This window comes from Mesoplodon bidens (assembly GCF_964165515.1).
Source record: "Mesoplodon bidens genome assembly, chromosome: 18".
In the NCBI taxonomy this organism is placed as follows: Eukaryota; Metazoa; Chordata; class Mammalia; order Artiodactyla; family Ziphiidae; genus Mesoplodon; species Mesoplodon bidens.
The window spans coordinates 12,775,331-12,801,323 of record NC_138175.1 but is presented as its reverse complement, the minus strand read 5'-3'; the positions used below and the strand labels follow the sequence as shown (position 1 = coordinate 12,801,323).

General features: G+C 45.0%; 1 protein-coding gene across 2 annotated transcripts; it reads right to left on the bottom strand.

Moving 5' to 3' along the window:
- Positions 1-3,980: 3,980 nt before the first annotated feature.
- On the bottom strand, positions 3,981-22,273 carry ADAT1 (adenosine deaminase tRNA specific 1). 2 transcript variants are annotated; one of them, XM_081216394.1, is made up of 10 exons: positions 22,222-22,273; positions 19,939-20,129; positions 19,589-19,657; positions 18,568-18,622; positions 17,976-18,106; positions 14,412-15,015; positions 12,495-12,640; positions 11,862-11,961; positions 7,183-7,269; positions 3,981-4,366 (listed from the first exon to the last, which is right to left on the bottom strand). In XM_081216394.1, exons 2-10 carry the CDS (start codon positions 20,105-20,107, stop codon positions 4,234-4,236), a joined length of 1,494 nt encoding a protein of 497 aa, XP_081072520.1. In that variant the 5' UTR covers positions 20,108-20,129; positions 22,222-22,273; the 3' UTR covers positions 3,981-4,233. The 2 variants fall into 2 exon arrangements, with proteins under 2 accessions (XP_081072520.1, XP_081072519.1); XM_081216393.1 differs by having other exon boundaries at positions 3,981-4,308.
- Positions 22,274-25,993: the final 3,720 nt, after the last annotated feature.

Genomic DNA, 25,993 nt, shown 5'->3' with positions numbered 1-25,993 from the left:
CTTGGGATTGGCTGGTTTGACTAATTTCAGTAGACTCTGAGGCACAGCGACTGCCCCTGGTTTTCTGGTGCCTGGCCCTGGGGTGATTAGGGCAGGTAGATAGTGGCCAGAATGTGAGAGCCCCAGAATGTGAGAGCCCCAGAAAGGAGGCGGTTGGGGTATGGGCTCTGGATTGGTTGGTTTACGTACAAAAGGTGTGCTCAGAGATGAGTCTTTAACTGTCCCTAGAAACTGGCTATCCCTGGGAGGGGCAGTCTCTCCAGGGCCAGCAAGGCAAAGATGTCAAAGCATCAGAGACACAAGGTTAGCAAAGAGAGGACAACTAGAAGCTTGTGCAGACTGTCTCCTGGACTTCGCCCATGTGCCTTTCCCTTTGCTGACTTTCACTGTAATAAATGGTAACTATAACAGTTTTCCTGAGTTCTGTGAGTCTGTCTAGTGAATCAACCTAAGGGTGGTCTTGGGGACCTTGTGACACAGTTGCTAAAACCATTCTGTAAAAGGGTGATGGGATAGATCAGGCTGATACCACTGAGCCCACTGATTAATCACTGAAAGCGGGACAACCCTATGTTGTGCAGAACCATCTGAAAAGAACTGAACCTGAATGTAATCAAGCCTCTCCATGTAACCACAAATTTATAGGAAATATGAGGGAGAGAGGAACCTGCTATCAACACTGGAGGAAATAAGCAGCCAACTCCTGGATGCGGGACAGTCTACAGGACAAATAACCCATTTGTTAAGCACATAAAAAGGAGAGTGAACTGCTACAGATTTAGTGAGAAAAAGACACGTCAATCCAATGCATTGTGTGGACATTGTTTGGATCTTCATTTGAACAAAACAATAGTCAGAAGACATTTTTGAGACAACAGGGGAAATAAAACACAGCCTGCATAATATTAAGGAATGATTGTTAATTTTGTTGGGTAGAATATGGTGGTTAGAATTCACTTTAAACAAAATTGGAGGGGAGGGGGGAATAGATTAGATAACAACAGCATAAAGCTGATGATTGTTAAGTCTGGGTGATGGGTACATGGAGGCCCACTGTGCTATTCTATTTTTTGTCTATTTAAAAACTTCTATAACAAGTTTTTATAAATTTATTTTACTTTTGGCTGCGTTGGGTCTTTGTTGCTGCACTCAGGCTTTCTCTAGTTGCAGCGAGCAGGGGCTACTCTTCGTTGAAGTGAGTGGGCTTCACATTGTGGGGGCTTCAGTAGTTGTGGCACGTGGGCTCAGTAGTTGTGGCTCGTAGGCTCTGGAGCACAGGCTCAGTAGTTGTGGCACATGGGCTTAGTTGTTCCGTGGCATGGGAGATCTTCCTGGACCAGGGATAGAACCCATGTCCCCTGCATTGGCAGGCGGATTCTTAACCACTGCTCCACCAGGGAAGTCCTATAACAAGTGTTTAAAAAGGTACTTAAAAATTGGAAGCAGCTATCAGTAAAAACATATGATCTAAATGTATGAAGTCCGAGAACCTGCCAATATTGCAGAGATGTGATTTTAAGGCATAGGTGAGATTCTAAACTTGGGTTTTTGTTTGGTTTTGTTTTGTTTTTGGGGTGTTTTTTTTGGGCAGCTCCGCGTGGCATGTGGGATCTAGTTCCCCGACCAGGGATCGAACCCATGCCCCCTGCAGTGGAAGCACGGAGTCCCAACCACTGGACTGCCAGGGAAGTCCCTAAACTTGGGTTTTAAGAGATTAAAGCAAAATGTAGGAAGTTGGCTCTCTAAGCTCCCCGTTTAGCTCTTGAGAAAACAGGCAGAGTCCAAGGTGAAGCTGCCTCTGGTCTCTATCTTTCAGGGTTTTCCCAGTCTCTGTTCTGAAGCATAAATTCAGGGGTGTTTTTAATATTTAGTTTTTTGGGTGCACATGTGATGAACACTATAAAATTTAGGAATAAAAAGACATTATCTCCTTACATTCTCATATAAATCTTTATCCTTTAAAATAGAATCTCGGGACTTTCCTGGTAGTCCAGTGGGTAAGACTCTGTGCTCCCATGCATGGGGGCTGGGTTTGATCCCTGGTCGGGGAACTAGATCCTACATGCATGACGCAACTAAGAGTTCACATGCCGCAACTAATTAGTCCTCATGCCGCAACTAAGAGTCTGCATGCTGCAAATAAGAAGTCTGCATGCCGCAACGAAGATCCCACATGCTGCAACTAAGAACTGGTGCAGACAAAATAAAAAATACTAAAAAAAAAAAATCTCATGAGAGAGAGAGATGCATAATTTTCTGTGGATAAAAGCTTCTGCCAATCGAGGTATCTTAACTGCTCTCATATCATAGGATTTGGGGTCAGGCAAAAGGATCTCTCTGATTAAAGCAGCATATGGTAGGGGTCTGGCCTTCAGGTAGTGATGTTTTTGTCTTTCTTTCCTGCTATCTAAAAGGATCCCTTATAGAAAAAAGTTCAAGGATAACTTGTTATGAAAAACTTATGGGGGAATTCCCCGGTGGTCCAGTGGTTAGGACTTGGTGATTTCACTGCCGTGGCCTGGGTTCAGTCCCTGGTCGGGGAACTAAGATCCCACAAGCTGCACGGCACAGCCAAGAAAAAAAAAAAGTTACAATGGTAAATTTAAAAAAAAAAAAAAACTTACGTATTACTTCTGTAATAAAAAAAAAATTAAGAACATATGTTCACATGCAAACTTGTATATGAATGATTATAGCAGCACTATTCACAATAGCCAAAAAGTGGAAAAACAACCTAAATGTCCATCAGTTGATGATTAGATAAACAAAATGTGGTATATCCATAGAACTGAATATTATTTTTATTCCATAAAAAGGAATAAAGTACTGACTCATGCTACCAATTCACGTTATAATATCATGAATCTTAAAACATCATGTTAAGTGAAAGAAGCCAGTCACAAAAGACCACATATTGTATGATTCCATTATATGAAGTGTTCAAAACAGGCAAATCCATAGAGACACCAAGTAGATTACTGTTTGCCCTGGAGCTGAGGGGCTTGAGGGGAAATGAGGAGCGGCTGCTAATGGATACTGTACTGGGTCAAACAGCATCCCCCCGCCTCCCCCAGATGAGAACAAAAATGTTCTAAAATTGATCGTGGTGATGTTTGCACACCTTTGTGGATATACTAAAACCCACCAAACTGTACACTTTAAATGGGCGAATTTTATGCTATGTGAATTATATGTCAATAAAGCTGTTATTTAAAATATTTAAAGGTATAAGGAAATACTGAAGAACCAACAATGACCTTGAGTAATCCCAACATGGAGAACTTCCACTTTTAGTCAATAAATTAGAGTGTGAAGAGGTTGAAAGTTAAACATTAGTTGTTAGTAAAAACAGCATTGACTGCTAGCTCTGCTGCTGAATTACTGTAGGGACTTTTGGCCTTTTAGACAGAACTCTTTCCATTGAAAGTCATAGGAAAACGGTCTCAAACAGGCTTACTCAAAACAACAATAGGAATTTATCTCACATAATTGAAGTCTAGAGTAAGCACTAGTTTCGGGCATCCAGACAAGGTCACGACAGCTCTGATTCTCTCAGCTGTTTCCTTCATTGCCTTTGTTCTCAAGCTGGCTGTCTCTATGTAGTAGGCAAAGGCAGCCACAGGCAATCCCAAGATTACGTGGCGTTTATAGTTCCCGATACAAGAGGAGAGAGAATCTTACCTGATCACTCTGGCACTAGTTCCAGGACTGTTCAGGGCTGGCTCACATTCCTGGAGCCAAGGAGGAAAGTTCACTTCATCCAAGCATGGGTAAAGCAGGAAAGGGTGGTTCTCCAAAGGAAAAAAGACTGGATATACAAAATACATGTCCACTATGACAGGCGAAACTCTAAAACTTGCAGAGATTCAAACATCATCTCAGCCCAATAAGTACTTGCCGAATCAATATAGGAACACACAAAATGGAGCTATTGCAGAGTACTTTTAAAGCATCACATTCCAAATTCTTATTCTTAGAGAAGCAATAAAACACAGGACACATACCAAGGTCATTAGCAAGATGCTGTTTTAGCAGTGAGCTTCTTCAGTCAAGTATAGATTGTTCCATGTCCAGAATTCCATCCATCTCACACAGAAGAGATATTTTACTCTGGTAGATGGCAGTCTTTTTTTCCTGATCAGCCACAAGAAAAGCTAAGGCTTATCCAGCATGTAGGAAGAAGGCAGTCCAGAGTGAATGAATGGAAAACACCCTGCTGCCAGTAAACTTTGCTCATTTAAATTGCTGATAATCCGGTGGGTTTCTGATCCAGGATCCAAATGCCTGCTTCCGGAGTGCGCTCCAGGCCTGCTGGTAAGTGGATGCGGCCTCCTTGTACTCATGGTACGTCACTAGCTTCTGCACCCTAATGCACACACACCACCAAGCACACAGGTTCTCACTGGACAGCTCACCACCGTGGCCAGCAAGACATCTCAGCAATAGGCTGGACAGATTTATTACAAGAGACTTAGGAAACAGGAGGATTTTGTTATGCTGTCCTATGCTGACTCTTACCTCCTTTGTAGGGAATTCACTAGAAAACAGCATGGATTAAAACAGGTAAGAATAAACAGAATGCTAGTTTTGTCTGGTCCTGGTGGAATCAGATAAAACAAGAATAACTGTATCTACTACTTGGTTTAAAATTTTCTATGTGTCTATAATTTCCACCATTAGGATCTAGCTGTTAGAAATTTCTCAACTGCATTTTCCCAAAGCACTTTCCATCTTAATCATATTCTCCTATGTACTGCCAGCCAGCACCCCTTCCCAAATCCCTTAGTGTCTCTGACTGCTGAAGAATGGCTGACGTGCTGAATAATATCTGTAACACTCACACCCAGATAAAAAGATTTTCTTGTGACAAAGATTCTTTCCTTTGATCAAACTTGAGTCAGGCTCCGCTGAGCCCTCTTCTCGATCCAGCCCCGACCTTGAGCTCTGTCCTTGCCATCTCATAGCTGAAGAGACTGAGTCTCATTGATTCAGGTTTTATCCTGCTTCTACTCTTTCGTTCTTTGCCAAGATCTGAGGAGACCCAAGTTGTTTCTTCACTCACTTCAGCAAAGATTAAAGTTGCTAATGGTAGCAAACACTGATTTTAGTTGTTTGATCAATTTCCCATAGCTTTTTTGTGGTTAATGGATGGGAACCACACACATGACAATGTTAAACTTTACCTGAGCCCTCAGTTCCCCAAACAAGCTATGGTTAAGAAATCTCCCTCCCACACTTCTGTGTTGTGGGAAGTGGCTGGCTGCAAAGAACCACCCTTCTTCATGGCTTAGACAGACTCATGAATGCCCCCCTGGTCTACCTCTAACAAGGCCAGACACAGACCCCATTCTGTGTCTCATAATGATTAGCTGAACTGTTTGTACCCACTGACACAATCTCGACAACATGCCTGCTAATTTGACCAAATATTAGTTATGCTTCTCTCCTTCCCCCAGACCCCCGAACTTTGAGCCACTTTCAGCCTGAGCCAGCATCAGCATGTATAACAAGCCCTTCTTTTAACAGCCCCTCCTGAGAATCAACACTTCCTGTTCAAATGTTCCATCACACTACCTGCTCGTCCTACTCCCCCATTCCCGGCTCTGTCTAACTTTGCTTCTCTCTCCGTTTAAAAGAAAATTCCTTTGCACCTGCTCTTCGAGAGCCTTACAGATCTTAAGATTGCAGTGCTCTTGCTATTGCGTTAGTCGTCCTCCTCCTGTTGTAACAGGCTCTTCCTCTTATTGCAATAAACCTTTTGAATGAAGTCTCTCCTTACCCAAGTCCAGATTTGTTTTTAAGTCACAGAATGTACGGAAACCCACCCAGTTCCAGTCTGATTCATTCTTCCAGACAAGAAACAAGCAAACTGACCACGGATGATGGGAGGGCATCAATACTGACTGTAGGATGCATGATGGTGAAAACAGGTGGTAGCCTCTTCATATGGAAGCATATAGCTACTCCTTCACTTCTCCACTGTTGTATGAAAAAGAATTCGGCTGATCTTTGTTGCCAGTTCCTGGCAGGGAGCCTCTAAGCTCTTAGAATTCCCCTAATGATAGGAATGTCTTTGTTATTCATGGTGGACCCCTCAGATCACACCTAAGTTTTTGCTTAACGAGATGACTCATGGTGGGCCCTAGATAGTTTCAGGATGGGCTGGCCATGCCAGAAAGACCAACCATGAGATCAGAGAGTTGGGGCTTTGAGCCATCTGATAACAGTCTGACCTCCTGGGGTGGGGATATTGGAAGGTGGGGACTGAGTTCAACCACATCACGTGGCCAACAATTCTATTAATCATGCTTATTGATGAAACCACAATAAACACACTGAGCACTGAAGCTCAGGTCAGCTTCCTGGTTGGTGACAGACAGTGACATGCTGGGAGGGTGATGCATACTGGGGACACAGAAGTGTCAGGTTGGGGACCCTTGGAGACCTTGCCCTATGTGCCCCTTCCTTCATCTGGTCCTTATTTGTATCCTTCACAATAAAAGGTAATTGTAAGTATGGTGCTTTCCCGAATTCTGTGAGTTTTTCTAGTGAATTATTGAGCCTGAGGGGGAAGTAGGAACCTGAGCTTGTAGTCAGTTGGTCAGAAGTGTAAGTGGCTTTGGGGCCCCCCCAGTATGTGGCTGGTGTCCTGAAGTGAGGTCAGTTTGTGGGGACTGTGCCCCTACCCTGTGAGATTTGGCCTAACTCTGGGTAGTTAGTATCTGAATTCCACCCACCCACCTGCCCCAGAAGTGGTTTTATAGTTCTCTACATTCCTGTTTGGAAAGTAATTTAAGTCTTTGAGCTTCCGTTCACAAGCAGTGATGTGAACAAAAGAAAAAGAGAAGAGAATGATATTCCCAACAGAATCTATTGCTCCCCAAGCACCCACACTTCCACAATGCTGTCCATCTGGAGGTGGAACAAGAGGAGGGCCTGTAATGACCCAGGCCCCAATTCTATAGGCTCGTGTGACTCTGTATTACCAACTACCCATCTGCCACAGCTCAGATCATACACATATCTGCAAATGGGGCCATGGGGATTGAAGAGCATGTGGTTAGCAATAAGTACCCACTCGCCTACCGAACCACCATTCCTGCCAAAGCTTCCTGCCATCCATAAGCAGAATTAAACCAGAAGTCTTCCTAAATATGAAAAAACATAGGTCAATGGCATCACCTGAGGGAGTCTGGCCACTTGTCCTCTGAAATACTGCTTAGCAGCTTCTGGAATGATCTAAAGAGCTCTACTTTGCTGATTCGGGATCTGTTTGGAAAAAGAAAACCACTAAGATTTATTAAGTGTTTACTATGTACCAGACCCCTATCAAAGATACTGGGCTTCACATGGTATCTTTTTAGGTCTGAAGGTCCTGAGCCCCCATTTTCACCTTCTTGCACTTGGCAAGAAGAAAACTCCAGACCCAAGAGTCTGATTAGGTTGAGGGACAAAAATGATTCTCATCTTAAGAAATGTTATCAGGGACTTCCCTGGTGGTGCAGTGGTTGAGAGTCCGCCTGCTGATGCAGGGGACATGGGTTCGTGCCCGGTCCGGGAGGATCCCACATGCCGCAGAGCGGCTGGGCCCGTGAGCCATGGCTGCTGAGCCTGCGCATCCGGAGCCTGTGCTCCGCAATGGGAGAGGCCACAACAGTGAGAGGCCCACGTACCGCCAAAAAAAAGATTACACATTCACATTTCAACATAGCCCTATCTTTATTCTAACGTACTTAGACACGCTTAGTTTTTTTGGTTTTCTTTTTTTTTTTTTTTAATCTGTTACCCTTCTCTTTTATAATCCAATGAGCCATGTAATGATCTCTCCAGGATGCTCTGGTAGCTTATCTGGGAAGGGAAGAGAATATGCCTCTTCAGGGCAAAGAGAATTTAAAAGGATTTGCCACTTTAGGGCAAAAGGTAAAATTAAGCTTCTTGAAAATGAGGGTCCTTTATCTGATTCCTGTTATCTCACTGTTTGCAATAAACACAAAGACTTAAAATAAAATATTACCTTTGAGTGTCGCACTAGTATTTTAAATGTTTCTAACATCCCAGTCTTGAGTTCATACTCCAGATCATTCTAAAAAAGGTGGTTCCAGGATAGCACTCAGGAATGAGAAGTGAGAAAACCCACTCTCCCCAGCAGCTGTTGGTCTTTAAAATTAAAGTAACTTTGACCCTTCAAACATAAAGTGCAGGGGCTTCCCTGGTGGTGCTGTGGTTAAGAATCTGCCTGCCAATGCAGGGGACACGGGTTCGAGCCCTGGTCTGGGAAGATCCCACATGCCACGGAGCAACTAGGCCCGTGAGCCACAACTATTGAGCCTGCGCATCTGGAGCCTGTGCTCCGCAACAAGAGAGGCCACGATAGTGAGAGGCCCGTGCACCGCGATGAAGAGTGGCCCCTGCTTGCCGCAACTAGAGAAAGCCCTCGCACAGAAACGAAGACCCAACACAGCCAAATTAAAAAAAAAAAAAAAAAAAAAGTGTCTTAAAAAAAAAAACACATAATGTGCAGATTCATTTGATAACTGAAGAAGAAATCTATCTTAACAAGAAGCCCTGTACCATGTTAGAGGCACTCTCTCTCATTCAATTTTCACAACATTCCCGTGTGACAGATACTGTGAGTTACCCTTGCTTTATTGTTAGGGAAGTTGAGGCCCAGAGAGGTAAAGTAATTTGCCCAATTCACACACTTGGGGGGAAAGGGAGCCAGGAATTAAACATCAGTCTCTTGAACTGCAAAGCTTCTGCTCTTTCCACCATGAACTTCCTCCTGTATGGAGTCTGCCTTCTAAATGGAGAGACATCCACAACATGTCAGATACCTCAGATCACCTACTCCAATATCCTTGTTTTACAGATATGAACACACTGAGGCCCAGAGAGCTACTGGACTTGTCCAAAGTCACCTGACAACTGGAGACAGAGCCAGGGTGAGAACACGGGGCACTCCCAATCACACACAAAACACTGACATATTGGGACAAACTGGAAAACAGCACTTTAGGAATCTGGAGAAAAGATAGTAATTTTGAGCCAGAAAGAAGCCGTAAGGAAAGCTTTTAAGGTAAAAGATGGTGTAGGTTCACAGTGAAGAGCATTTAGACTTGAGCAAAGCAGCAAACTGAAGCCACAGGCAGGTGGGTGGGGCCAGTATGGGTTGCTGCTAGCCTGTCACTTACAGCAAAGGCAGAACTCAGCAGGAAGTGTGGTCCCTGTCCCTTGTGACCTGCTCTGCTCACACATCGTGGCCTGTGGTTAACTGCTGGTCCCCGGAGAGATGCAGACAATGGCCTAAAGCAGGGAGGCCCTCGAGAAAAAACTGGTTAAAAAATCTCTACCCCTAACAATTTTGTAAATGCTACTCAATTCAACAGCTTAGGCCACCAAGAGGCAGGCTGGGTCTGCTGTATAGGCCATTTGAACCCTGCTTAGTGTCTGTGAAGAAAAAAACTTTTTTTTTTTTTAAGTCTAAAAAGATGTAAGTTAGTATTGTTTCCATTGAGGGAGACAAATAAGCATGTCAAAAAGAAAAGAAACAAATCCACCTGTGAACTTTAATTACAATACAACTTTTTTTTTTTTTTTGCGGTATGCGGGCCTCTCACTGTTGTGGAGCACAGGCTCCAGACGCGCAGGCTCAGCGACCACGGCTCATGGGCCCAGTCGCACCACGGCATGTGGGTTCTTCCCGGACTGGGGCACGAACCCGTGTCCCCTGCATCGGCAGGCGGACTCTCAACCGCTGCGCCACCAGGGAAGTCCCAATACAATTTTTTATAAGGGCGTAATAAAGAAATGGAAAAGCCACTTAGAATGAAAAGAACTACCTATAAATTGTGGGAGTCCTACAACAGTCACTCAGAGGCAGCTCAATCCAGACAGATGGAAATGCCTTTGGTGGGGAGGCTGCTACCCCATAGCCCCACCCACCCTCGTGTTATTGCAGACCCTCTGTGGCTCACTGAGAGGGAAAAGCAGAGGGGGCAAGATGAACATTTAACAAAAGAAGAACCAATAAGGCAGATGCATGAAACTCCAAACACACAAGCGTGAAACCCAAGTCTCATGTCCAACAGATCACATGCTCCACATTTCAATAAAAGCCAATTTGAAGATACAAAGTCTTGTTTTCATGGCACCCTTCTTGCCAGTCTGATCACTGTGCGGCTTCATAAATGATTCTCGGTTTCCAGCCTTGACCCACTAAACCAGAATCTCTAGTGGTAAAGCCCAAGAAAGTGTTCCTTTCAAAATCTTCCAGGGGAAAGAACAGTCTTTCCAAGAAATGATGCTGAGACAAGGACATCCATGTGCAAAAGAATGAAGTTGGATCCCTACCTCACACCTTATAAAAAATTAAATCAAAATGGATCGAAGTCCTAAACATAAAAGCTAAAACCATGAGAAGAAAACACAAAGTAAATCTTTGTGACAATGGTTTCTTACATATGATACTAAAAGCACAAACCACAAAATACAAAAATAGATAAAATGGACTTCCTTATAATTTGAAACTTTTGTGCTTTAAAGGACACTTTCAAAAACTGGAAAGACAAGCCACAGAACTGGAGAAATTATCTGAAATATATATCTGATAAAGGACTCATATCCAGAATATATAAAGAAATCTCTCAAATCAACAATGAAAAGATGAATAAACCAATTTAAAAAATGGGCAAAAGATCTGAACAGATATTTCTTTAAAGAAGATATACAAATGGCTAATAAGTACAGGAAAAGATGCTCAACATCATTAGTTATTAGAGAAATGCAAATCAAAACCACAATGAAATAGAACTTAACACCCACTAAAATGATTACAAGACAGACAATAACAAGTGTTGGAAAGGATGCAGGATAATTGAAATACTCATACATTGCTGATGGAAGTTTAAAATGGTGCAGCTGTTATGTAAAACAGTTTGGCAGTTCCTCAGAAGTTAAACATAAGGTTATCCCATGACCCAGCAATCCCACTCCTAGGTTATACCCAAGACAGCTGAAAACAAATGTCCACCCAAAAGCTTGTATATGAATGTTCAGAGCAGAATTATTATAAATAATAGCCAAAAAGTGAAATAACCCAAATGCCCATCAAAGGATGAACGGATAAAAAACTGGCATATCCATACAATGGAAAACAGGAATGAAGGAGTGATACATGATACAACATGGATGAACCTTGAAAACCTATGCTAAGTGAAAGAAATCACATATTGTATGATTTCATGTAGTGAAAAGTTTAGAATAGGTAAATCCATAGAGACAGAAAGTAGATCTGTGGAGGCAAAGGTGGAGAAGAGGATGGGGAGTGACTGCTAATAGGTGTGGGGTTTCTTATTGTGGTGATGAAAATGTTCTGGAGGACTTCCCTGCTGGTGCAGTGGTTAAGAATCCATCTGCCAATGCAGGAGGCACGGGTTCGATTCCTGGTCTCGGAAGATCCTACATGCTGCGGAGCAACTAAGCCTGCAAGCCACAACTACTGAGCCCGCATGCCCAAACTACTGAAGCCCACGTGCCCTAGAGCCCGCACGCTGCAACTACTGAAGCCCACGCCCTCTAGGGCCCACCTGCTGCCACTACTGAGCCTGTCTGCTGCACCTACTGAAGCCCGCATGCCTAGAACCGGTGCTCCGCCACAGGAGAAGCCACCACAATGAGAAGCCTGCACACAACGAAGAGTAGCCCCCGTTCGCCGCAACTAGAGAAAGCCCGTGCACGGCAACGAAGACCCAACGCAGCCAAAAAAAAAAAAAAAAAAAAAGAAAAAGAAAATGTTCTGGAATTAGAGGGTGGTGAGGTGTGAATGCACTGCCACCATCTCCTTCTGCCCCAATATGCTATACCTGGCTTGAAGGCGTCCGATTCCTTTCTTTGTTGTTCCCTGTGGAAAGCCATTGGCGGTGACATCCAGTGGCCGCTCAGGAACTGCACTCCAGCTGATGGCTATGAAAAGATAAGATTCTGGGGTTAAAACTGTTCAGTTTTCTGTAAATGTCAGAGGTATTTTAATAAAAATATTCCCCTACCACTGAAGACTCATGAGAGCTGGATATGACGCCAGAGACAGTGGCTGCCGCTCTGATGCCTGGCCTCCAGAATACAACAGTATAAGTAGTTCATGATTCATCATCATCACCACCACCATCATCATAATAGCTAACAATCATTGAGTATTTATTACATGATGAACACAGTAAATGCACGAAACAGAATTTCTCATTTATTCTTTGTAACAACCCTGACAAATAAATGATCATTCTCATCTGAAGATGAAGGAACTGAGGCTAAGAGAGGACAAGTTGCCCAGGGTCATAAAGAGTGTGAACTTGACCCAGTGTGGGTATCTCCTGAGCCCATACTATTGACCACTTGAATGGTAAACTGCTACCCCAGGCTGGGAGGATGCCGTCCCTTCCAGGCCACTCTAATGTCCAGGGGCAAGTTACTCCAGAGCAAGTGGAACCTAGATCCCTTACCTGCCCCACAAGGAACAAGTCGGCCTCGGTTCTCAGCCTTTTTTGCCTGTACTGCACAGCGGCTCTGTTCAAATAGTAAATCGGACTGCTGTATTTTCACTTCTTGAACTCCAAAGCCTTCGGGTAAAGCTGAGACATTCTGACACCTAAACGGGAGGGGAAAGGCATGTAGTTTAGGCTCACTCATCGAGAAGGAGAGTATCTAGGACTGTGGACCACATCACCACCCATGTCTCAGTGGGAGGCAAAGGCCTCAGAAGGTGTGTGGACTTATTTGTTTATTTATTTACGGGGAGGACGGCGTAGGAGGTTGTGACAGAACAGAATCCAGATCCTGTGAACCCTATGGCCGAAGGACGATCTCCTCCACCACTCTGAAGTGACAGCTATAAACTGAGTCGCCACCCCCCAGGGACCCTCAGTAACACCGAACTCCACTGCTCATATTGGCTGTGAAAAATGTGAAAACCTTAAGAAGAAATACTAACCTGTCGGCATCAGCTTCCTAGGGAGTCCTTAAAACAGGCCAGAAACCAAAAGTATACTATAATATAAAAGCTTCATTTTTTTTCTCGTGAATATTTCACACAAAGTAGATGCCAACATGTAGTGGGTCTAGAACTCAGCAGACAGCAACTTAAAGTCTTGGAATCAAGAAAAACACGGAAAACAGAAAATGTCTTGGGCACAGTGCCTAGGATTGCCTTTTGTTTCTTAACATATTTATTGGCATATAGTTCATACACCATAAAATCACCCATTTAAAGTTATAATTCAATTTTTTAAGTATAGTCACAGAGTTGTGCAACAAGCACTGCAATCTACACTTTCGTCACCCCAATGAGAAATCCTGCACCTAACGGCAGTCATTCACCATCTGCTTCTCCAGCCCCTGGCACCCATGAATCTACTTTCTGTCTCTGTGGATTTGCCTATTTTGGACATTTCACTCCATGAAACCATACAACATGTGGCTTCTTTCACTTAGCATAAGAGTTTCAAGGTTCAGCCATGTCGTGACATGTATCAGTCCTTCATTCCTTTTTGTGGCTGAGTAACATTCCACTGCAGGGAGCTACCACCTTTTGTTTATCAGTTCACCAGCTGATGGACATTTGGGTTGTTGCACATTTGGGCTATTATGACTAATGCTGCTATGAACATTCATGTACAACTTTTATGTGGATGTATGTCTTCATTTCTCTTCTGTATGTACCCGGGAGTGGAATTAGTGGGTCATATCCTGGGGCTGCTTCCAAGAGTCAGCTTTAGGAGTGGTCCATTTGACAAGGGCCCACAGACCTCCCCTGGTCATGGCCTTATCTGCCCTCAGTTACTACAGCATTAATCAGGTTTGGCTGCTCTTCTTTAGGGAGACCGTGCTTGAGGGGTCATCACTTGTCTTTTTTCTTTTTAAAAAATTAACACTAATGTCTGAAGGTTTTTAAACATTATAACAGCAATATATGCACACTGCAGAAAAATTAGAAAATAGAATAATCACAAAGAAGAAAAAAATCACCCATAATACCACAACTCAGTGGTAATCATATTAATACCTTGGTGTATATCCTCCTATAAATTTTTTCCTATGGGCATATATACTTTAAGACCGAAATGAACTCGTTTTACCTTCTAAATTGCTCTTTAAACATTATGAGCATCTTTCCGTGTTAAATATTCATCAATATTAGTTGTAATAAAAATCACAATCTTCTATTGCTGGCCATTTCAGTGGTTTCCTCTTTTTTTTTTTCCCTTAAATTAGTACACACAAAGCTAAATATTTGAGCACTTTCTTAATTATTTCCTTAGAACAAATTCTTAACTCTTTGTACGTATGTATGTATGTCCAGGCTCTTTGGACATATTCTCAGACTGCTTTTTGGAAAGACTGTTCCCTCCCTGCCCTCTCACCTCCCAATCAGTGCTCTCTGCATGGCCTCCTGGCTGTACGGGCACTTCCCAATGACCACAGCTGACAGGTAGACGGGCTCTTCTAGGAAGTGCATCAACAGTGCCCCCTGGCATCCGAGGACGTTCCACCGTGCCAGCTTGTCACTGCAGGACATGGAGCAAGTCCTGTCCCCCCGGCCTGGCTTCACTCGGAGCAGCCCCACCCGGTGATAGGCAGCACCAGGCTTCCCTGAGTCTCCAGCTTCTCCAGGCACACACTTGGCTCCAGTTCTATAAACGTCCACCACTTTGGCGCCACCGGGGGCCATTCCAGTGACAGCGGCTAGCGCCTCTGCAGTGAGATTAGAGCTGCTGACATCTGGTGAATTAGGGCCACTTTCCTGGTTGCCAAAACTCTGATGGTGAGCCATACCATCAGGAGTCCTGGGCTCCAGCCTCATCTTTTTGGTCACAGGACTATCTGAGTCTTCACATTTCCTTTTATCTTCAGGAGCTTCTAGGTTATCACTAGCTTCTACTGATGGGTTATTGGCCCAATCTCTCCTGACCGGACAGCAAGGCTGATCTTCAAACTCAAGCATTGGAATGATGGAGGCATCCCCACCTGTAGGAGAAGAAATCACTTAAACCAGTGGTTCTCAAAGTGAGGCCACCAGACCAGCCACATAAGCATCCCTTGGGAACTTGATAGAAATGCAAATTCTTGGGACCCACAGTAGCCCTGTTGAATCAGAAACTCTAGAGGTGGTACCCAGCAGTCTGTTTTAACAAGGTCTCCAGGTGATACTGATGCAACGTCAAGTTTGAGAACCACTGACTTAAATGAAGCTTAATTCTATTCTCCCAGCTACCTGAGATGAATTAAGAACACTTGGCCAAATTTCCCTAACAAGAATTCCCTGAGGTTCTTGCTGAAGACCGTATCCTAGACCCAGCGAGCTAGACTCTCTCAGTGGGAGGAGTCTTGAAAACTGAATTGTTTAACAAAGATCCCAGGTGATTCTTACCCAGAAGTTTTGGAAACACTAGATTAGACCAAGGTTTCTCAGCCTCCACACTGACATTCTGGGCCAGATAATTCTTTGCCATGGGGGCTTGCCCTATATATTACAGGATGTTTAGCAGCCTCCCTGGTCTCTACCTACTAGATACCAATAGCACCCCTGAGTCTGACAATCAAAAATGTCTGCAGATGCTGCCAAATGTCCTCTGGGCAGCAGAATGACCCTGAGTTGAGAACCCCTGGCTTAGAATGAGCACAGTTTCTCAAGTGCATTTTGTGGAATATTATTCCTTGGAAAACAAAAGTGGATGGTTAATTTCATGGTTAAATAAGTTTGGCAAATAATGCTCACAATTTCCCCATCTTGCATATCCTCACAGTAAAGACTCACAGTAAATTACACAAGTGGTGTTTCCCCAAGCTGGTTTAGAGATTTCTGACCCACTCTGTGTTTATAGGTAATCAAAGAAAACCAGAGGTCAGTAAAAAGCACACCTCCCCTGTGAGAAGGGAGCTTCTTCTTCAAACACTAATGTGTATTGCTTTTCTAAAGTGTGTAAATAATACGTCTGTGGTCTTTATAACCTAAGAGTAGGAAAGGCAAGAGATGCAGAAGTGGGAGTGTTGCCAGAGAGGCTGGCTGGCAGGCTTCCGGAGACCTCACAAGGTGACAGTGACTTTGGAGAATTCCCCAGGGCCCACCTCCCACTCTGAAGGCTCAGAGATTTGATCTTGACAGATGCCTGAACTCAAGAGGCTGACTCATGCTAATACAGCTCACAAGTACCAGTCTGAAGTAGCCAATCCAGGCGCCAACTTATCAATTAGTAATGAGGAATAAATGCCAAGGGAGCCAAACAGTCACATTCTCTAGGTAGTGTTCTTTCTCCCTGCAGACAAACCATGGGTGGACATCACACTGTAAAAGATTACCCATCACCCTGGGAGTTAGATCAGTGGTTTTAAATTTTGATTTCAAAGATCAGTAAAATCTCCAGAAGATTTTAAGATGAATAGAGTGTGGGCAACTTTTTATTCCACCAAGTAAGATCTTTAAAAATCCTATTTATCATTATTTTAAAAATACATAAAAATCTCATAACCTTAAAATGGAAAGAAATTGGTGTTTTGAAAAACTCACTGAGTAGTCCTGATTTTTCTCATCTGGCCATGGACCAGTACACTCTCACAAAGCAGTACCAGCCTGCAGACTACTGATTTATGTAGTCTGATTAGGCGGCCAGGCCAGCTGTGATCTCCAGATGTGTCTCTCTCCACAAGAATGCTACACCTCCCACTGGGATCAGCCAGGCCCTGGCTATTCAAAATGTGATACATGGGCCAATACCACTGGCACCACCTGGGAGTTGGTTAGAAATGCAGACCTCGGGCTCTACCCCAGACCTACTGAATTTGAATCTGCATTTTAACAAGATCCCTAGGTGATTTATAGGCATATTACAGTTTGAGAAGCACTGAGTTAGGAAACAACCTATCAGGGCACTGCTAAGAATAGAGTATGGATGAGTCCTGCCTCCCTCTGTATGTCATTTTCCTGTTCTTTCATAAGCTATATTATATTTTTGATTTGAGTTATGATCTTCAGTTATTGTCTCTTAAGAGTGATTACTTATCTGCTCTAATTGCATAGTTAATTTTAAAATTTAATACTCAGGGGATAATCTTATGTCCTTATTTCAAAGTTTTTAGGGTGAGGAAATTTTACCACCATCCCTGAACTGTTGTCTGCAAAGGGTAGAAATTATTCCCAATTTTCAAGACAGAAAAACAAAGGACAGAAAATCGGCCAGGTCTGGTCTTCCCGCCTAATGCAACCAGAGCACCTGAACATCCCCTTACAACTCATCAAAATTTACCTTAACTGGGCTTCCCTGGTGGCGCAGTGGTTGAGAGTCCGCCTGCCGATGCAGGGGACACGGGTTCGTGCCCCGGTCCGGGAAGATCCCACGTGCCGCGGAGCGGCTGGGCACGTGAGCCATGGCCGCTGAGCCTGCGCGTCCGGAGCCTGTGCTCCGCAACGGGAGAGGCCACAACAGTGAGAGGCCCGCGTACCGCAAAAAAAAAAAAAAAAAAAAAAAAAATTTACCTTAACTAACCATGACTGTCTACATTCCCTAAAAAACTAAAGGGTGAGCAGGGACTAGTCTTATTCACGCTACACAACCAGTATGTCACACTTGCCTGACAAGGAGTAGAAAATTTATGTTTAATGAATGAATGAAATGAGTTTCAGGATAAATCACCATAGAACTCAGGGCTTTGGACCTCTAAGCCCTCTTGTTGGTTTTGGACCTTGTAGGGTCTCAGCTTTAAGCTTCCCAATCCTGCTTGGGAACTGAGAACTGAATAATAGTAGGAGTGAAGCTCCCTCCACTTTTCCTTGGTAGAGACGTGATTAGGCACACTGGGCTGTTCACAAAAAGGCACTATCAATGGTTGTAGCTCACTTCATCTAAGGTGTTTCTTTGAGAAACTATGGATAAGACAACAATAAGGAAGCAGACAATGTAACATGAATCCAAAGGCATTAATATACTTACAGGGTGTATGGCTGGAGAAAAACACAAACAAGAGGTCTGGTCTGAGTTTCCACAGTTCTCTCCGAGTTCCTGGGACAAAGATGGAATCCTCCTTCAGGGTGGCTGCCAAGTGGAGCTGATGGAGAAGGTACCTAATGGGGTGCAGGATGTTATCAGAATGAACAACCAGTCTCTGTGGTAAAGGGAAAGACTCTGGCTGCGTGATTACTAAGAAAGAAAGAGATACTGCAGACCAATGGGACTGGTAGTGATCTGGAATTATGAGAATGACCTAGCCCAGTGATTCTCAAAATGCGGTTCCTGAAACAGCAGCATCAGCATCAGCTGGAATTTATTAGAAATGCAACTTATCAGGCTCCACCCGGATCTGCTGAATCAAAATCTCTGGGGATGGGCCCAGCTATCTGGATTTTAACAAACCCTCTAGGTGATTCTGATGCACATCAAGCATGAGAACCACTGTCTAGATGAGCACTATTTTAAGTGCAGTTCAGAGGCCTATATAATCAGTATTACCTAGGAGCTTATTAGAAATGCATATTCTGGGGCCCCCACCCAAGCTAAATCAGACTCTTTGGGGATGTAGCTTTACCTTTGGAAACTCCTTCTGGCTATGACCTCAGCATGGCTATCATTGAGGATGTCTCCTGCGGCAAAGACAGGACATTAGTGAAAACATATGGAACCTGGAGATTCCCTGGTTCCTAAAAGCAGAACATAGCAGCTTCTCCCAGCACCCAGAATGGCCATGTAGCTCCTGGAGGGCTTTGCCTGAAAGTTTTACAATCATTACTGGCAAAGCATTTACAGCAGGGTTTCCTCAACTAACGGACATTTAGGGTTGGAAAATGCTTTGTTGCATGGGGCAGGGGGGGGCGCTGTCCTGGGCTTTGCAGGATGTTTAGCAGCATTCCTGGCCTCTCCTCACTAGAGACCACTAGCATATTCCCCTCTCCCCAGTTCTGACAACCAAAGTGTCTCCACATACTGCCTAAGTCTCCTGGAGGGCTAAATCTCCCCTAGCTGAGAACTCCTGATTTACAGGGAAATCTTTATCTGGAGGAGAGGAGTCCAGATCTTTTGTACCCTCGTGCCATACTTGTGCTCATAGTGATAAAATTCCATCGAATTCTATCAATAGTGGTCCTGGAACAGCTTCATCATATCCAGGAGGAAAGGCTAGGAGAATGAGGAAAGCAAACTGGAGGAGGAATCTGTTAACGGGCAACCAGAAGGTGAAGATGCCAGACCCCTAAGGGATTTCCATATTCTTTCTGGTACCAGAATCTCCATTTAATTAAAGGTTGCTTTGGGGGGGCTTCAGATCTAATATGGAATAGCTAAGCCCAGGGAACTTTTGGTTTGAGCATGGAAATACTGGCCAACTTTCAAGCCACTCAGAAAGATGTTCTTGGTGGCCTTTGCTTCCACAGCTTACTTCATTCTTTAAATGAGTTCTGTCCTTTCAACTGGAGCAACAGTCCGTGGGAACTGAAAGGTCAGCCACCTAGCGATATGGCCCCTTTGCTCTGCCGAGGAGAGGAACGGATGACATGCACACAGGTTTCCAAAAGCTCCCTAACAGGCCCTGTTCAGACCCCACCGGGGCTTACCGCTCTTCCTCATTTTGGACTGGCCTATGCATTTGGTTCCTGTTCCCATTGAGACAACTTCCTTTGTCACTGAGGGGAAAAAAAAATCATTAAGTGAGCTCTCAGAATCTGAATGGTCTATAGGTTTAATAAGTCTGCACATTGAGTCCCCCAAAGGCTGACTCAACTGTGGACTGCGGTTCCAGCACGGCCATCTACCGCCACCAGAGGTACCCCGCCCCCTGGCGGGGAGCAGCGGAACATGCCCAACATCGCGGTTTACACCCAACCGCCATCGTCCCTGCCTAGCCCTGTGTAGTTCTACGATCTCCTACAGGGAGAGACAGCGTTCCAGGGAGAAAAGGTCTCACCTTGCACCGGTCTGTCAGGGCGGTCGCAGGCCTGGTCAGCTGTAGGTTGTATCTTCACCACGGCTGCGAGCAACGTCCACTCGCGGTTGGGCTCAGGCTTCCCTTGCTTGGGCAGCGTGCTCCCGTAGTGCTCATAACACAGCCGCGCAATCTCATCCGCGGTCCACATGGTGTGAGCTGGTGCTGAGGCCCTGATCAAAACCCACAACCATCAGAAGGGCAGAAAGGAGAACGACTGCACAATGCTACAACCCTGCACCGGTGCTTCAACAGGCGTTCAGATATAGCCCGTTCATGTTCACACTGAGGTTTCTCAGTTCGGAACCCTATGTATCATCTTCTCCTACTACCCCCTCTGCCTTCTTTTCATCTTTACTGAAAGACCAAAGAAGTCCCAAATCTCACAACCTCGTAAGATACCCTATTTCTTCAAGCTGCTTTTTTTCTTCTTCTAATGTTATATATTTGACGTTTCTAATGAATCTGAACCTAACCACTCAAAATGAAAGCATGAGAGGGAAGTATCCTTGTTACTCCAATTTTCCTTTGGAAATAGCATGTAACATAGCTGAGGCTGCCGACCTCAGCTTGCCTTGGACAGACCCTCACCGTACAAAGTTTATCTTTCCGGGGAGAAGGTTTTTCTTTTCCGTCCTCTTTTTCAGACGTTTTACTTGTCATTCCGTCATAGCAGATAGTTTACCTCCCTCTAGTAAACCTCCACTGATGCCCCCATCAGGAAAGCAACCCTTCAATTTCTTCTACAGCGTTTCATGATGCAGAGGGGAGAAGTGACAAGATTCTAGTGGTTTCTCACCAGTCAACTGTTCTGCTTCTCAGAGTGAGTGCTTTGGAGTTAGCACTTCTGGATTCTCATCCTGCTTTTGCTACAAAGTAACTGTGCGATATTGTGTAGATTACTTAACCTTTCTGTGTCATCTGATAATAGAGAGACTAGTATGTAATCCACTGAAGTTACTGCGAGGCTTAAATAATTACAAAAAGCAATTGGTACAACGTTGAGCATAATTAATGTCAACTGAGATTAATATAACAAAAAAGAACACTTGAATTTCCTGATTGATTTGCCTTGGGCTCCTTATCAGGTAGTGGAACTGTAATGGACACGTAAAACCATGAATAAGAAACCATGAAGCAGATCAGACCTAAAAGAGGCCTAGAATACTTCCCTGGAAACTCTCTCACTCTGGACTCTATGGATGCTCACTCAGTGACCTCATTTGGACTCAAATGTATGAAAAGCTTCCTAGTAGAAAATAAGATCATATGGTGATAGACAAAGCCAGACATGTCACACACACACACACAAAAAGGCTCTACTGAACCCCAATGCATATAGCAGACAACTGACTTTTTTACAATGAGAAAAACTGCGTTGTGTTAAATTAATTAAACAAGGAGGCCGTTAGATTGATGAGGCTCTAATGCTGTGGTGGCCTATTTACGCAAACCAAGATCTAAGCATGTTGGGCTTCCCTGGTGGCACAGTGGTTAAGAATGCACCTGCCAACGCGGGGCACACGGGTTTGAGCCCTGGTCCAGGAAGATCCCATATGCCGCGGAGCGACTGGGCCCATGCGCCACAACTACTGAGCCTGCGCCCTTGAGCCCGTGAGCCACAACTACTGAACCTGTGTGCCACAACTACTGAAGCCCACACGCCTAGAGCCGGTGCGCCACAACAGGAGAGACCACCGCAATGTGAAGCCCGTGCACCACAACGATGAGTTGCCCCTGCTCGCCACAACTAGAGAAAGCCCGTGCGCAGAAACAAAGACCCAACACAGCCAAAAATAAATAAATTAAATTAAATTAAAAAAAAATTTAAGGTAATTCGGTTGCCAGAGGAGAAAAGCCTTTAGAGGGGTTGGAAGTGAAGCCTACTTCCCTTAGGCCCCCTCCTCAATATCCTCCAGGGGCCCGGATGGGGCCCATTAGGAGACTCCAGGCCCCTGCAGCAGGGACAACGTGCGTGCCTGCCCCCTTGGGCTTTGTGGGATGCTGCCGAGAAGCCACGCGCCCCGCTCTCGTCCGCAGCAGGAGCTCTCCGCACGGGGGGGACGGTGGCATTTCCCTGAAAGGAGCCGCATTTTCCCACCGGACGCGCGGTGCGAGAGGCGCGGTCCTGATATCCTCTCCCCACACAAAAAGGGCTCCGGAAAGTCGGACAGAGGGGACCTCACCCAGGAGCCCCAAGGTACCCCTTATTTGCGCGCCCTCGGCCGCACGACCCCACCCCCTTCACGGACGCTCCCCTCCCACCTCCACAACGCGCGCTCTCGAAGGGAATGAACAGAACCCTCGCCGCGCAACGGCCGTGACGTCACAAAGAGGCGGTTCCTTCAGGCCCGTCTCCGGAGGCGCGCAGTGCACGCTGGCCCTTGTAGTCGTTCAGGGGGCAGAGCCAGGGGCGGCTGGGCTGATCCCTAGAGTCTAGCGACTTCCGTCGCTGTGCTTAGGTAGCGGTTAAACGGGCTCAGGGAAGCTGACTTCCCGGTAGGATAGATTCAAATAGTAGAGTGATGTCGTATCTTGGAACACCAGTCTGAATTCTGGTCTAAAACAGCGATGTCCAGTAGAAATATAATTCGAGCCAGATATGTAATTAAAAAATTTCTAGTAGCTACATTTTAAAAAGTCAAAAGAAATAAGTGAAATTAATTTTAACCATATATTTTATTTAACCCAGTATATTCAACATATTTCAACGTGTAATCAAAATTTTTTTATAAATTTGAGATATTTTACATTCTTTTTTTCATACTAAGTTTAAGAAATCTGGTGTGTATATTACACTTACAGTACATCTAAGTTCTGACCAGCCACATTTCAAACGCTCAATAGCCATATGTGGCTAGTGGCTTACCGTATTGGACAGCTCTAAACCTTCAGATTGTCAGGTATAGGTAGTATAGCTGTCTTGGATAGTTCAGGAGCCTGTACCATTCAGCAGCTGTATACCTCAATTACTAAAGATGAGAGAATTCACTTTTCTTACTACCCCTCAAAAGCTAGAGAAGAAGTGCAACTTACTTGACCCCCATCTTTCTCTCTAGATCAGAGGAAAAGGGCCACAGGCCTCCTCCAAGTGTCAGGACCCTGATCCTCGTTCCTCTCTCCAACATGTTTAGTTTTGTTTTTTTTTTCGGTACTCGGGCCTCTCACTGTTGTGGCCTCTCCCGCTGTGGAGCACAGGCTCCGGACGCGCAGGTTCAGCGGCCATGGCTCACGGGCCCAGCCGCTCCGTGGCATGTGGGACCTTCCCGGACCGGGGCACGAACCCATGTCCCCTGCATCGGCAGGCGGACTCTCAACCACTGCGCCACCAGGGAAGCCCTTTGTTTTGTTTTTTGTTTTTGGCCGTGCGGCATGTGGGATCTTAGTTCCCTGACCAGGGATCGAACCTGTGCCCCTTGCATTGGAAGTGCGGGGTCTTAACCACTGGACTGCCAGGGAAGTCCCTCCAGCATTTTTAATCTGCGACTGACTCCTTGTCTTTAAAGACTCCTGGTGGGGGAATCATCTTCCAGGGTTATCTCAGGGATTAGTACCAACATTTGTCTAGTTGCATAAACTGAAAAGTGAATCACCTTGTCATTTCCCTTCCCTTCACCCCCATAATATAATCCAATATATAATCCATTACCAAGTCCTGTTGAGCTTTCTATCTCTTGAGTCCATCCAATTCTGTCCATTTTCATGGCAACACCCTAGTCCAAACTGCTGTTGTCTCCCTCTTGGACTGCTTGTTAACCTTGGACTTTAACCTCTTTCTGCCCACCTCCAATCCTTTTTCACAGAGCAGCCAGACTGATGTTTTCAAAATGCAGATATTATGTCACTCCCCTGCTTAAATGCTTCAGTGGTTTCCCAGCACTTTTAAAATGCAGACAAAGTCCCATAGTAGGGCTCACAGCCCTGTATGACAAGCACCCTCCTGCCTCATCTGTTGGCATATTTCTTTGGGTTTTTGTATCTAGTGGTATTGGTCTTCTCCTTGTTCTTTCCTCGTCAGGGCCTTTGCACTTGTTGCCACACTATGGAAAGCCCTTCCTTCCCTTCTTTGACTAGTTAGTGCTCTATCTTCCCTCAGATCTCAGACCTGATGTCCTCAGGGAAGCCTTCCTTAACTAGGTCTGTTAGAGTTTCTCAATACCCCATGGATCTCTCCTTCAAAGCATTTTCCAGAGTTGCCATTTTTTGGTTTTTTGGGGATGACTTATTAAATATCTATTTTCTTAAAGGATTTTTAAAAAGATTTAATTTTATTTATTTTTGGCTGCGTTGGGTCTACATTGCTGCACGTGGGCTTTCTCTAGTTGTGGTGAGCGGGGGCTACTCTTCGTTGTGGTGCACGGGCTTCTCATTGCGGTGGCTTCTCTTGTTGTGGAGCACGGGCTCTAGGCACGTGGGCTCAGTTGTTGTGGCACACGGGCTCTAGAGCGCAGGCTTAACTAGTACATGGGCTTAGTTGCTCTGTGGCATGTGGCATCTTCCCAGACCAGGGATCAAACCCATGCCCCCTGCATTGGCAGGAGGATTCTTAACCACTGCACCACGAGGGAAGTCCCTTTCCAGCTTTCATTCTGTCATTTTTCCTGCTAAACAGCACAGACAAGACATCTACTGCTGCTTCAGTTCCTCTATCCCCAAGCTCTTTGAGGCCAGACAGCTGGTATCTGCCCCCAGCCTACTACTAAACAGCTCTCGAAAGATCACTTGTGACCTCATTAATCCTTGTTGCCTTTTCCAATGGTCCACATTGACGGTACAGTGGTGCCTGAGGTCCAGTCCCTTATCCTGGTGAGTTGACTTTTCATTTTAATTAACACCACCTTGCTGAAGGATGTGCCATATGATGTGCTTCTTCTGAAATACCACCTGGTCATCTAACCAGCACTGCCAAGTGCTCCTGGAGCCTATGTTCAACACAAGCAAGGAGCGAGGTTCTCAGCACTCCCTGTAGTTCCCAGTTAGGTAATTCTGCGTGCTTAGATTTTACCAACCGCAAAGTAAAAACCTGCTCTGTGAAAGTAGACTGGCAACTCCCAAGCCGAGACGCTTGCAGAGGTTTTGCTGAAGTGCAAAAGACAAGTCCTTTATTGTCTCATTGGAGAAAAGTTTCCCCCAGCTGCCTCCCTGTGTCATGGGCTCTTTTAACAGCAGGTCCCCAGCCATACCCTTGTCACATTCTTAGCTCAACTGAACTGTGCTGTAAATGAGAATACACCAGACTCACTATTCAGCATCCTATTCACTTTTCCCACCCAATGTCTAACAAGCATGTTAAATTTCATTATGTTCAAAACCAAACACTCAACCTTCCTTCTCAAACCTGCACTTCAAGTTTTTTCCATCTCAAGTCAATGACAACTCTACTTTCCAGTTGGTCAGGCCCCAAACCTTGAAATTATCTTTGATTCCTCTTCTTACAGCCCACATTGACAGCAGATTCTGCTGACCTCAGGAACACAGGCAAAGTCCAATGGCTCAACCATCACCATCACTTTATACCACCCACGGCTAAGCCATCATCTCTCCTCAGCCCACTGCTGCAGGGCAGCTGTCTCCCTTTCACTCTTGCTTTCCACATGCTAACTAGAACAATCTTTTAAAAACACTGCTCAGGGGAACTTCCCTGGTGGTCCAGAGGCTAAGACTCCGTGCTTCCAATGCAGAGGGCATGGGTTCGACCCCTGGTTGGGGAACTAAGATCCCACATGCCATATGTGGTGTGGCCAACAAACAAACAAACAGAACAACACTGCTGAAAATCCTCCAATGGCTTCACACCTCTCATAATAAAATACATACTCCTTTGCATGGCTTACAGATGGCTGCATGATCTGGCCCCTTACTGATCTTTACTTTCTCCTCTCCGGCCGAACCAGATCCCTTTGCTATTCCTCAAAAATGCAGTCCTGTAGTCTGAATCACCCATTTTCCACTCAGATCTCTACTTAAATGTCACCCAGGTCTTCCCTGACCACATATGCAACGTAGCACTGCCTCCATCACTTCTATCTAAAATAGC